The 13,453-nt window shown below is 58.0% G+C and overlaps 2 protein-coding genes and 1 pseudogene across 2 annotated transcripts in view; 2 read left to right on the top strand and 1 right to left on the bottom strand.

Moving 5' to 3' along the window:
- The window catches only part of FDPS (farnesyl diphosphate synthase), a 9,177-nt gene extending 2,109 nt beyond the window's left edge, over positions 1 to 7,068 (bottom strand). Inside the window, exons 1-9 of the mRNA XM_039849813.1 lie at positions 6,930 to 7,068; positions 5,877 to 6,094; positions 5,641 to 5,800; positions 4,383 to 4,523; positions 1,489 to 1,569; positions 1,267 to 1,389; positions 850 to 938; positions 688 to 760; positions 3 to 136 (exon numbers count right to left, since the gene is read on the bottom strand). Of these exons, the coding sequence (XP_039705747.1) occupies positions 3 to 136; positions 688 to 760; positions 850 to 938; positions 1,267 to 1,389; positions 1,489 to 1,569; positions 4,383 to 4,523; positions 5,641 to 5,800; positions 5,877 to 6,058 (983 nt within the window). The 5' untranslated portion in view covers positions 6,059 to 6,094; positions 6,930 to 7,068. The remainder of the gene's footprint in view (positions 1 to 2; positions 137 to 687; positions 761 to 849; positions 939 to 1,266; positions 1,390 to 1,488; positions 1,570 to 4,382; positions 4,524 to 5,640; positions 5,801 to 5,876; positions 6,095 to 6,929) is intronic.
- LOC120592285 (uncharacterized) lies at positions 2,590 to 2,707 on the top strand (annotated as a pseudogene).
- Positions 7,069 to 12,321: 5,253 nt separating the features above from the next.
- The window catches only part of PKLR (pyruvate kinase L/R), a 9,889-nt gene continuing 8,757 nt past the window's right edge, over positions 12,322 to 13,453 (top strand). Inside the window, exon 1 of the mRNA XM_039849625.1 lies at positions 12,322 to 12,494. The gene's annotated coding sequence lies outside the window, so the exon portion shown is untranslated. The remainder of the gene's footprint in view (positions 12,495 to 13,453) is intronic.

Here is a 13,453-nt window from a genome sequence, read left to right on the forward strand (position 1 = left end):
GCAGGGCGGGAGGAAAGGTGGAGCCCCCGCTCGGCCAGCACCCCCGCACCCCCCTTACCTGGATCTGGAAGAACTCCCCTATCTCGAGCAGGATCTTCTTGGCGGTGGCATGCTCCCTCTCCCCATCGATGCCCGCCTACAGCGAAAGGGCGTGAGTGAGCCGAGCGCCAAGGGGCCCCCACCTTCCTCCCGTGTGGTCGCACCCGAGGGCAGCCCCAGATCCTCTCTCCCTTCAGGCACCCTGGCTTCCGTGACAAGGTGGCCCAAGCTCTACCCCACTGTTTTTCGGCTGGGCCTTCCTGCAAGTCCCAGCAAAGAGGAAAGCGTTCTCGGGGCCCTGACCCTTCTCCCTGATGTTTTTGCCATTCCCAACTTCTCTCAGGGCGAAAAGGCAAGTTGGAAAAGCAAGGTCAAGGGAGACGGCTCACCCCATGGGAGCCTGTGGATCCGGTCTTCGCCCCCCTCCCCCCCGACTCTGACGGAGGGCCTCTTGTCACCCTACGACGGGCTGGCCACTTCCCTGCCACGAGCCTCGTGAGCCCTTACAATCCTGGGAGGTGGGGGTTCGCCCTCATCCTACGGCTGAGGAAAGGTCACACAGCCATTCAGGGGGAACACCAGATTATCCTGTGCCCTCCTGTCCAAAAGGCCACATCAGTGGGCGGCGGAGAGGCGAGGCTCTCTTACCATGTACATGCCTGCAGCTACGGGAAGGTAGGCAGTGTAGAAAGCTGTCTTGTACTTGACGATAGTCTTGTACCTGAGTGGTGGGGAGGATGACTCCTCAGAGGGGCGGTGCCGGCCTGGAGCCCCCCGTCACCCGTCCAGGTGGTCCCCGCTGTCCCTCACCTCTTTTCAGTGAACCCTGAGAGATCCACCTTGTCGTGGGGGCCTGTGGTGAGGTCCAGGCTCTGTCCAATCTCTGTCACATAGGTACTCTGAGTAGGAAGACAGCCCATGAGCTGGGATTTCTCCAGGGCTGAGGAATCCCGAAATCCTGGGCCCTACGTCCCACCCCAGATGACAACTGCACAGGCAAAAAGGCAGCGAGAGGGAGATGGCCCCAAAACTCAAGGCCCATGTTCACAACACACACACACACACGCAGCCCTTTACCACTCCCTCCTCCAAGCACACAGGGACGGGGCTCCCTTCCCGCCATGCCAGCCCCACCCCCTCCGCCCCCCTCCCTCTCTTCCTCTCCCGGGCAAGCCCAGCTAGGTTTCGGGGGGCATGTCCTACAGAAGCCACGGCTCCTGAGAGCACCTGCAGGAAGAGCTCCATCAGGTTCAGGTAATAGGGCTGCTCCCGGCAGTGGCGCTTTAGCAGGCGGTAGATACACATTTCGATGAGAAGACCGTCGTTGATGGCATCCAAGCCAATGCCTGGCTGTCCGGAGCACAGAGGAAAACCGACACCTGTCACTCGGAACGCCCGGACAGACTCCATGTGACCACTCCCTGCGGCCTGCCCCCACGCCCACTTTACCTTCCGATACCAGCAGAGCTGCCCCCGTCGGGTGACGGATGAGTCCATGATGTCGTCTAGCACCAGAAAGAAGGTCTGGAGCTAGGAGGAGGAGGAGAGTGGCGTGAGACCCTCGGGCCTCTCGTCATTGTCCCTCCCACCCGTGGCTTTGGAGAAGTGCTGAGAGCTAAGCAAGCAGCCGGGTGGGGAAGCCGAGGACCGGTCTGTGCCCCTGGGCTCACACTGCCCAGATGCGAGAGGGGACGAGCGCGCCCTTGTTCTCTGACACCCCCAGACGAGCAGCCTTAGAACTGTCTGGTGTCAGCGAGATGAAACACCGTTACACACTGCACGCGTGCCCAAACCCTCCAGGATGCGTGAAGTAAGATCTCCTCGTGCAGCCTGACTTGGCATTGACGAACAAAAGAGACAGCTGACCCCGTGTTGCTCCCGGGCACCCAACGCCCAGGAGCAGGGCCCCGCCTCGGGGAGCTCGTTTGGGGGTGCAGGTCTGATGGACGGGACTGCAGTCTGACTCCCAGGAACTTTCAGCCACGGGCCTCATGCACCTCTCGACGCTCTTAAGCATCAGCGAAGATGCTTAATGCCATTGGCCGGATGCCGCCTGTCCTACAGCCGGCGTGTCATAATGTTCGTCTGATCAGTAAATAAAAGAATGACATGCATAACCTTCCCCCGTGGTACTTCTCGCTGTTGGGCTACACACTCTGGTCCCTTGCTTGAAGTAGCTTTTCGAGACATGGTTTTGAATCTTCACTCATCCTGACCTGTGTGTGTCCTAGGGCCCCACTGCTCAGAGGAAGCACGCAACACAGCCCCCCAGCTCACGTGTAGGTGGTGTGAAAGGGCCAGGCCCACCCAGGCTCTGGGGAAGGAGGCACCCACCTGTCCCTTGGCCTCTGGCCTCACCCTGGGGTGGGGTGGGGTGGGGTGGGGCTTTCCACAACTGAGGTACACGTTTTATTGACGCCGTGTTTATTTGGAGTGGTCTGCTGCCTTTCCCAAGAGTGACTGCAAAACCCTCTGGTTTCTACCGGGACTGTCCCCCCTCTGTGGCCGCCCCTACAGTGATTCCGGCCCAGCCGCACTTTCTATTTATTAGGCGAGCCCCATGCCACCCTGGACACACCGATCTCGTCCGAACTCAGAAGCTAAGCAGGGTCGGGCCCGGTGAGTACTTGGATGGGAGGCCACCTAGGAGGACCAGGTGCTGTAGGCGTTAAAAATAAAAACCACACCAGTGCCAGAGCCCTGCCCCGATCAAGTAATCGAGAACCTGCGGGCTGTTCGAAGGTCCTCCCAGGTCCTCCCAGGTCCTCCCAGGCCTGCACTGCAATGAGAAGTTAGCAACGGGGACACGCCCATGCCCTGTCCTCACGAGGGCCTGGCCTGAGTGTGACCTGAGGGATGTCCACTCCCACATGGGGCCCTGCGCTATCCTGCCAGGCGACTGGCCTAGACTTAAAAATGCAAATATTGAAACCCTAACCCTCAGGAGGCAGGAAAAGGGAAAAGGGAACTCACAGGGCCCTCGGCCACGCCCCCCCGGGGGGAACAGCTGCGCACCAGAAAGCTGGCCCTCACTCCGCCGTGCTGGCGCCTCGACCTTGGACTCTCAGCGTCCAGAACTGTGAGAAACAAACTCATCTTGTTTGTAAACTACCCAGTCCTTGGTATATGTTGCAACAGCCCAAACACACTAAGGCAGAGGTGATAATGGTGTTGTGGTTATATGGGCAACTATCCTTGTTTTTAGGAGGGAAATACTGAAACAGAAAAATAAGAGGGTGAAGGAGATGAGGTAGAATAGAAGACAGAAGTGGAAATTATAACTAAAATCACCCAAGTTAAAACAAGGGTGGACACTCAAATGGCATCTTGGAGAAGTGACAGCATTTTAGCCGTGATTTTAAAAACCGCGCCCAGGTGAACCCAGGTGCAGCTGATTCTACAGGTGCGCTGCTGGCCCTCCGGTCCACACCGCCCACGGCCCCACAGCTCTGCGCCTCTGCTCCGCCCCTGCCTGTCGCCTCCATGTTTCCGGGCTCCTCAGCCCCTCCCGATCCCTACAGGGACACCCCTGTCACGGAAAGAGCCCTATCCCGGGATGATGTCATCGTCTCACACCTCCTCGGAGTGAATCCCATTCTCCAGCCCCATCTCGCAGGCTTCAGACTGGCATTTTCAACACCCCCCGGGCACAGCTCCGCCTGCTCTGCTAGGACCGGGACCGCAGCATGGCCGACCGAGCTCCTCACCCCACCTTGACCGGCGGCCCCTCCCCTCAGCAAGCCCTGAGCAGCTTCCCTTCCAGACTCATCGCCACCCTCTTCAGGGCCTGGCACCCCTCCCGGCACCCAGTGCCGCTGTCACTAACGAAGCCCTTAGGCCAGGCCAGCAAACACACCTTCCACAGCCAAGCGATCTGGGTGTAGGAGGCAAGGAAATGCCGGAGCGGAGCGGAGCGAGGCGGACCACGCAGGACAGCACGGGTGGTCACGACCCCGACCTCGAGCCACCCGCCCACTGCTGCTGCAGGGGAGCTGGACCCAGATCTGGCAATTTTCCAAGTGATGCTAGCAATCTGGGTTTTTATGGGAAATCTAGTCTTTGTTACATTTAGGAGACTTAACTTTAAAACATTTTCGAAAACTATCAGTGGGCTGCTTGTCTTCAATCTCTGCTTAAGACTAGTCTTCTGGAAGAACTGTCACTTTGCTCAGAGGACTGCTGACACCTCTGTGCCCAGTTCCAAGGCCCTGGCCCACAGCTAGTCTGCAGGTGAAACACGTCCCTGCTGGCAAGGGAGGTCCCCTAAGTTGTCCACCCGGCCCCGTGCAGGGCACCCCACTCCGGTGAGCCTCTCCTCCCCAGCCCTTCGGCATGGCTCTTACCATCTCCACACACCAGCCCACCACCAGGGCCCGATGCACACTCGCGGCGTCCTGCTTTGTCGGCTCGACCAGCGCCCGGAACGCGATCAGCACCAGCAGACCCCGCTGATACTTGCCGCCGATGACATTGCTCTCCAGGACCTGGAGGGTAGCGCAGGGCACAGAGCATCAGGGCCCGCAGAGCAGAGCCGAATTCCGAGTTCTCCTTTCCCTCGCCTACTCCCAGCCCCTACTCCCTGTCCTCCTCAACCCCGGCTCCTCCCCCAGGGAGCCCCTGGAATGGCTACTCCCTGAGTTCGTCCCCCGAGTCCTGAAGCACAGCCGGACGGCCCCCCAGGACCCCAGGCTGTCCCTCTGCGTGTGTACCTCGGTAAGTTTGGCAGTGCACATTAAACCCTGCTCCCAACGTGAACCCAGGAAAACTGGGCAAGCTGTGGGCATGGCTGGCACACCCAGGCTCCGCCCACCTCCACCTCCCCTAGACCTCCTTACAACCAAGCCCGCCCTCCTTTCCCAGCCACCTCCTCCCGCCCACAGCTCAACCTATCTGCAAATGAAAAGCCTCTCTCACTGTATCAAAGACATGGCGCCCCCTCCTCAAAGTTGGTCAGAAGAGAGCTTGGAGGGGACCCAAGTTGGGGTACCCATTCCCCACGGCTCCAGTGCTGTCTCCTGCTGGGACCCCTCATCTGCCTTCCGCTGCCCTGCTGAGGACCAGATCTAATCTGCTTGGCAGGCTTGCCTTTCCACCCCCATCCGGTGGAAGCGCCTTTAACGTGGTTCTCCTCAGGCAAATGAGACAGCGCTTAGAAAGAGGGATTACTAGCTACCCCGAAAGAATAAAAGCCTTAGGCAGTGTACGTACGGAAGCAACAGCTCCTGTCCCAGAGCAGGACTTTCTGAAGATACACTAGCTTCACTCAGGCCCATATCTGACCGCCTTCACCCTGTCCCCAAGGTGGCACCTTATGATTTCTGGACACGTAATTTCCTTTCTCAACAAAAGACTTATAAGGTGCAAGGCCTTCACCCACAGGGGTCTCCACCCATGCCAAGCAGCTTGGCCCTCCAGAACCACAAGGCAGGACAACAGGTGAGGAAGTACACCTGCCTGGGCACAGGCCCCTCCAGAGCCGATCTGGAGTCACCCAGGTAAAAGCCTGCCCCCACACCTGTCCAAAGTTCCCCCAAAGCCACAGCTGGATCCCACACATACGCAGAGTGACCAAAGATTCACTCTAAGTTGCAGATCCCTCACCTGCTTGAGCCGGGCAAGAGCTTCCTCTATCTCTGGGTGTTCCAAGTCATCGGTCAGCACCTTGATGATCGCTGGGAAACACTGGAGGAAATTCTGCTTTTCTTGCATGAAAGCATCCAATTTCTGATCTCCATTCATTCTGAGGGAGGAGTAATGTGCCCTGAGGAGAAAGAGGACAAGTCAGAAGCCTGATCAAGCCCTCCCCTCCCCAAGGCCCTTCACCCCACCACACTCACCGAGGCTCCTCTGTCCACGCTTGGCACCAGCAGCCGGCACTGTGCCAGGCTCCCAGGACTGAGCCCCCATACACCAGGGAGGGCCGCCGCAGGGTACCCAGCCACCTCTCCCGGGGTACCCAGCAGGGGGCTGGCAGCAAGAAGACCCCCACAGACCTCAGCCAGCGGGACAGGGGCATCATGTGGGGGTGGCATAGGGAGGAAGCACCCAGCACTCCCTGCAGGGGCAAGCACCAAAGGCAGATACACGGTGGCAGCTCCCCAGGTCACCCCCATACACACACCCCTAGCCCTTTACTTCTGGACCCTGGCCCCGCCCTCTTCTGGACTGAGCTTGAGAGCATTTACAGAAAGAAGGAAATGCAGTGAACCAAAAGGATGGCTGGGTGGCTGAGACTCCACTGATCACACTTAAAACAGATGGCTAGAACTTAATGCCACCTCATGTTATCCTCCTCGCCCGCCAACTCCTCCTCCAGGGAGCCTCTGGAATTGCTACTCTCGGCTTCTTCCTCCAAGTCTTGGAGAAAGAGCAAAGTACTTCAGGACTAGGGCCTGAGAGGACCCTTAAGTAACTCTATTTTATTGGTCAAAGTGAGGTTCTAGAAGGTAAGAAGATACGACGGCAGTGGCAGCGACAGGTCTAGAACCCAGGTCTTCCCTGGTAGGCGGTGAAAGGGGTGCGGGCTCGCCCCAAGAAGAGAAGAAATGGAGCCGGAACCCCTGCGTGCTACGGCATGTAGCCTGGGGCTGAGACTGGGCGCCCCGAGCCCCACAGTGGGCGCCGGGACAGCGGAGACAGCCCCGGAGCAACGCCGGGCGAGGAAGGAGGGCGCGTCGTAGAGGAGCAACCCGGGATCGGGCATATTAGGGGTGCCTAGAAAGCTCACGACAGAGCTCGGGAGTTTCCGCGTATCCAGAGGGTCAGCCAGTCGGGCCCATCGACCCCAAACACGGGGGGGACTCCGACGCAACAGGCCGGGCCCCCTGTGCTACAGAGGTAAGGCCAAATCCCACCCGCAGCCTCCGAGACCGGATCACGAACCCTCTCACCTGTGCCTGGAAGCCGGCTCACCCGGCAGGTTTTTCGTAGAGTATTCCTAAAAGTGGCACCGCTCCGCGCTCAGCCTCCTGGGTCGAGTAGTTCTTGATCTCCTTTCGTCCGAGGCAGGAAGGCCTCATTAGACTACAATTCCCGGCATGCGGCGGGAGGGCCGCGACAACGCCTCCTGGCGCAGGCTGGGTGGGCGGGGCCAAGCCGCGCTGATTGGCCGCTTCCTCTCGTACGAGCATGAGGCCCTGTAAGGACAACCAATGGTTGACGCCCAAGGCCGTCAGCCTAAAGGAGCAGAGCGGGGCTGAGGGCGGGGTGGCGCTGGAGCCGGAAGGGCTGTGCTCCGCGGGTGCTGGGAATGCACTCCACCTTGGTTCTCGGCTATCACCTTCACTACACATTTCGGTTTTCGTCATCTTCCCGTGCAGCTGAATGGCATATTAGTACAACCCCAGCAGGACCAGCTTTGTCACCTACTGGTTCTCTAACTTAAGCAAATCATTTAACATCTCTGATCCTCAGTTAGCTTCCTCGAAACTGGCTTCCCTAATCTGTTCATCGAGGATGATACTATGAGATAATGTATATAAAGTACTCAGAGCATAAACTAGAAGCCTCAGCCCTACGCACACGCAACTGAGCGCACTGGGGCTTGACCCCATTGGCTCTTGCTCTGCTAACTTGAATCGCAGTAACTTGACCCTTATGGAAAGGTGCCTGAGAAGCTGAACGACCTACAACATAAATGGATGTCATCATTATGGGACCAAAAATCATTCTGTAAAAATAACCGGTACTACCAGTGCTATTTCAACATCATCCTACAAGTTTTAGTCAGAGCTACAAGACAAAAAGAAATTTAAAAACTGCCGAATTGGAAAAGAAGTTAAAATACCTGTATTTCACAGATGATATGATCCTATATAGAGAAATCTACAAGAAAGTGGGGGCTGGGCTGGGCCTGAGAGCCCTTCCAGACCTCCTGACTGCCCTCCTTCCCTGGGCTGAGCCAGCTGGCTGCTGCCCCTGACTTTCTCAAACCACAGAAGACAAGCCAGGTGGCCACTGAATCAGCTAGGAGCCCCTCTTCTGGAGTTGTGCCCTGTCTGCCCTGGCCGAGCAGGCCGTGCCCCCACGCACCCCCACCGGCCTCATATCTCTGTTAGTGTCCTCCCCCTTCCTCAAAGGGTCACTCGCTCTCTGGACTGCTCTGGGCTTCCCGCGACACCTCTGAATGTCCCTTACCTGTACACCTTCATTCCCCTTTTACTCTTCATGCCCCCAGTCCCAGCCAAAGAGCAGAGGAGGAGAGCGATGACCTAGGACCTTGACAGATGGCAAAGAAAGGGAGAGGCAGATCTGAAGGAAGAGTCCACAAGCACCGCAAGGACGTCAGTTGTGAAAATGTGTGCAGACTTAAAGGCAGGCGAAATCGATTCTGCCGCTTTAAACTTGGAAGGCTCGAACCCAAGTATCCAAGCCAAAGGGGAAACTTACTGGTGAGAGTTCAGGGAGATCACGTGACCGTGAAAGTAAAAATTTCAAATGCAAGTGACTCGAAAGAATAAAACTCAGAGAAGAATGCTCTGCACACCTCAAATAAACAGGCTGCTCGTCTAGGGCTGTCCACCCTGGGCTCTGCTCTCCGTTTTCCGTCCATCCTCTTCCTTGTGATCACTTCTACAAAATTCTGCTCTGGGTTTTTCTCCCGAATGGCCTTAGCCCACGCAGAGCTGCAGCCATGCGTAGGTGCGTCTGGCCAACTGCACAGGGCCGAGTGGGAAAGGAAGGGGTGACGTGGCAACGCTGGGGCTTTGTGGTGTAGGCCTGGGAACGTGGAGTCAGAATTCCCTATTTTTCAACTTTGTGCTTTTCCCGAGGTGTTTCCTAGCCTCTGAGGTTCTGTTGACCCGATCTCTAACTTCCTTTGAGGCTTCTATTTTTCACTTACGGACTCCACTCCCAAGATGGAGGAGGACTGGCCCGGCAAAGTCAAACCTGCCAAGAGATAGCCGTGTCACACCCCCTCACCTGGGTCATAATTGACTACGTAATGACATTTTCCGGGACTTCCCTCTAGTTCTCCAGGTAGATACAATGCTTTTTTAGGCTGGCAACTACCATTCTACTTGGTCTTCAGGAATTTGACTACACTTGGCAGGATCCCCAGATAGGAGCAGGGCCTGATTTCTTGCCTGTCTTCCCCACCCACTTGAAACTTGAGAAGAGAGACACATCGACATTGTGTTTCGCCCAGAGCCCAGCACAGAGTTTAACCCAATAATAAACTTGTATGGAATTCATTCCGATGTTTTCCACAGCATACCCAAAAGTAGAGAAATGGTCTAATTAACCCCCGTGTATCGGTTGCTCAGCCTTCAGGACCCTCTACATTTTGTCCATCTGATTGTTAAACTCTCCGCCTAACTTTCTTCCCGCACCGATCGCCGCACTCTTTCCTTGCTGGAATATTTTAAATCAAAACCCCAATATGGATATCATTATAGCCACAAACGCCTCAGAACGTATCTCGAATAGATAAGAGATTTTTTTTTTTAACACAACGCACAAAACTAACAGCATTGCTTTAATATTACATAATGCCCAATCCATGTTCGAATTTCCTGGATTGTCTCAAAAATGTATTTGGCATTTGGTCTGTCCCAATCGGTGTCCAGATCGGGTCCACACGTTGCATTTGGTTGGTATCTGTCTTAAATCATTTTAGCATGAACAGTTCCTCCTCCCCATTCAAGTGTTCATGAAACTGGGTCATCGGCCTGTAGAATGTCTCACGTTCAGGAAGTTTTTGATCCGCTCTCTTCCATTTTCTACCTCACTGGTAGTGAGGTTGGAGGCCACATTAGAATTAAAATCCTCCTTGGGGGCACACTCCCTGTTACGTCATATCGGGAGGCACACCACTTTTAGTGGTGCCAAACTTCATGGCTTTGGGGGCCATCGATGTGTGTTTTAAATTTAACTGAATGGAAGAAGGAGACAAGAAAGCCGTCTAATGATGCCAGAGAGAAAGTGAAGTCCAGACGGCTGACTAGAAATCTTGTTTGACAGAGGAGATAGGGTCGGCCTGGAGGCAGGGGGCAGCGTGCACACGGGCAGGGCGCCGGGCGACAGCGAGCCGTGTTTAGGAGGCGCGCGGGGGCTGGATGGGCTGCGGGCTGGAGAATGGGCAGAGCCGCGGCTGGAGAGACCACCTGGGCCCAGATGGTCACAGTGCCTGCAGGCCTCAGGGAGTCAGCAGCGTCCTGGGCCAGAGCAGGCTGCTCAGACCCGACCTCCAGAGGGACCCCTGCGGTTGCGATGGGCGGAGCCCCTGCAGGGGGAACCTCAGCCGTGGAGACCCCAAAGTCTAGGCATCCGAGGAGCCGACGCAGAGGCAGTGGTTGGTGGCGGTGAGGACAAGGCGTGGAAGACAGGTTCCAGGGGCCGAGGGTGGGGAGCAGGAAGGGGGGGCGCTGCGGTTTAAAGGGTACAGTTTCTGTTTAGGTCGATGAAACGGACGGTGTCGATGGTCGCCCAACACTGAGACTGTACCCGACGCCACTGAACGGGACACCTAAAAACGGGTAAAATGGCAAATCTTACGTGTAGAGACCCCCTAGAAAGCTGCGAGAGAAACTAAGGCCTCTCTTGGTCAGCAAGGAGTCGGGGGTTGTCCAGAGGCAAAGGACACAGACCCGGACGCATGGCCCCCTGCCGCCCTTCGCATTAGAAAGGGGGGATCCTGCATCGTTCGTTCCTGCCTTGTCGGTTTCTGGGAGAATTCATAGAAAAATCCAACATCTGACGACTTGCGGGCGAGGGGCCGGGGCGGCGCTGAGGAGCTGGGGACCCAGAATCCCTTCAGCTGCACCCTATGCCTCTGAACTGGGGACCCTGTGCAAATGTCTGTTCGAATAAGCACGGTCACATTTCGAGCGAATGCTATGGAACTTTCGGAAACACAGACGCAGGGCCCCGGCGCCGGACCGATTGGAGGCGCCAGACGCGCTCGGGAACCGAGGGCCAGAGCCCCGCGCTCCGGGCACGGCGCTTGCTGCTCGTGCGCGGCCGTCATGGCCCCGCGCCGTCGTGAGGCTGCCTTATCTGGGCGGGCAGGGGCCGGAGCGGACGCTGCGACCGGGCCTGCGCCCGGGCCTGGCTCGCGCGTCGCCTCCCGGCCGGGGGCCCCGGGCCTCGCCCTCCAGCCCCGGCGGCTCTCGGGCGCCCCTCGCGGGGAGGCGCGCGGCGCTCGCTGCTTCGCAGAGTCCAGAGGCCTTGGCTGGAGGACGAGCCTGGACCTTAAGTGCGTGTGTGAGAGCACGGGCGTGCGTGTGTGAGAGCACGGGCGTGCGTGCGCGTGCCGCTGAGAAAAAGTGTGACGGTCGGCGTGTCTGTGCAATTGTCTGTTGTGTGCTGGTGGCACGTGGGCCGTGTGTGTCAGGGTCAGTGTGCCGGGTGTGCCTGGGGGGAACAGGGTGTCTGTGAGCACGTGTGTGTGTCCCAGCGCTGGGACTCTGTGTCACCTCCTCTGTGAAGCCCCCCTGCCCTCCCCCTCCCCAAGGCCCACGTTCCCCTGGGGCCCCTCTGTGTCCTGGCACCACTTTGTCACCTGTCCACCATAGCTGATTGCACTTTGAAGGGAACCAGGGCTAGCTTTCCTGTCCGTCCCCAGTCTGGGCAGGGACCCGGCCTCGGTGACCACAGGTCCAGCAAGGCAGGGCCCGTGGCGCAGGCCTGCTCCGTGCTGGTGTCCGTGTCCGTGTGTGTTTGACGTCCTGTGCGTGGCTCTGTGTGTGTCTGAGGGCGTGGGAGTGTGCGTGTTTGCGGGGCCGGGGGGCGACCTCGCCCGAGGAGCTACAATCTGTCATCGCTCTCTGAGTCTCTCACCCACGGGCCTCCCACGGCCTGGCCCTGTGACAAAGTGCGCACTCCTTCACGTGGCCGCTTGTGGACGCAGGGTCAGCCAGATTGCTCTCAGGTCAGAGCTTCTGTCACCCCGGCTGGAGAAGACAGGGGCTGGTTGGGGCAACTGACCCCACTTCCTGTCATCCACTCGGGACTGGAACCTCTGGGATGCTCGCCCTCCCGACTGGTTCTGGAATCAGTTCAAAACGGCCGGGCCGGCCTTAAAAACATTTCATGTTCCCTTCCCGCCCCCAAGCCCTGAGGCTTGAGTCCCCCGGTCCCTGAAGTCTGGCGCGTTCCCTCTGGCTAGAACAGTCGTCCATCTTTATTTGTTCTGCCTTCTGTATACCGTGCCTAGAACCTCAAGCTCGTCCCCCACTGGGAAGTCCTTCTCACTGTCTGTTTTCTCCTCCACCCAGAATCTGAGGCTTCTCTCATCTCTTCCAGGGACCAGCCTGACAGGAAAGAGCCAGAGCTTACAGCTCAGGCTCTGGGGCCACAACTCCCCGGTCCCGAATCCCTGCTTCACCACTGGCGGGATCCTCGGCCCCAGATAAGTGGATCGGGCATGGTCATCGGGAAAGCATAGGGCTCCTCCGACTAGATCATCTGAGGAGTGTTTCGTAACAGGACTGTGTACAGAGTGTGGGCAGCGTGTGAGTGAAACTCAGGGTATAGGGCGTCACCCTCAGCACAGTAACAGGGGGCTTAGTTTCCTGCCCCAGGGAATAGGAGGAGGGGCAGGTAAATGCCAAGCCACCCTCTCCTGTCTGAGCCCTTGGTGCCCTTCCCACCGGCCGAGCCCCAGAGCCACGGGGCAAGGCCCTCAGCCTCCTGGCCTCTCGGCAGAGTGGAGAAGGGTGGAGAAAGAGCCACGGGGCCACAGAAGAGGCCAGCTCCCCCTGCACACCTCAGTCCCCTTCCCCGCAGAACAGGCTGTCAACCCCCTTCCTTCTGGGTGACAAAGGGAGAGGATGTGTGGGAGGCGTCGGGGATCGGAGCCAGCGGTCTGCCTGTCGCTGTGAACAGTTGATTGGCATCTCACACTTTGCCCGTGTCAAACTGGGGCAACCCTATTCCCTCCCTCGTCTCTGTGAGTGACACCACCGAGTGCCCAGCTGCTCAAGCTGGGCTCCTCAGCGCCACCCGCAGGAGCGGCCCATCTGCCCCCCCCCCCCCAAGGCTGGCCCTCAAGATCTCTGTCTTTCTACCCTGTCTGCTCATCAGAACACATCTCAGACCTGTCCCCCTCTCCATCCTCACTGCCACTATCCTGGTCCATCACCTCCCACCGAGATCACTATCTGTTTGCTGCCCACCACGTTGTAAATTCCACTTACGACAGGAAGGACAGAGGCCCTGCCTGAGTGGCCCACCTCCGTGCCCTCAGGGCCTGGCACAGAGCGCGGTCAGTGAGCGGGTGATAGCCAGCGCTGGGATGATGGCGCTGCTCCTGGAGCCCCCATCGCAGTGCCCCCCACGCTTCCCCAGGCTCCACCACGCCCCCCACACCCCGCTTCCCAGAGTCATCCCCGGCTGACTTCAGTGGGTACGAAGAAGGGGCCACATCACTGGCGAAAAATCTCTGTTCAGGGTGATGAACAAATAGTGTGAA

Source organism: Pteropus medius, unplaced genomic scaffold, assembly GCF_902729225.1.
Source record: "Pteropus medius unplaced genomic scaffold, Ma_sr-lr_union100, whole genome shotgun sequence".
Lineage (NCBI taxonomy): Eukaryota > Metazoa > Chordata > Mammalia > Chiroptera > Pteropodidae > Pteropus > Pteropus medius.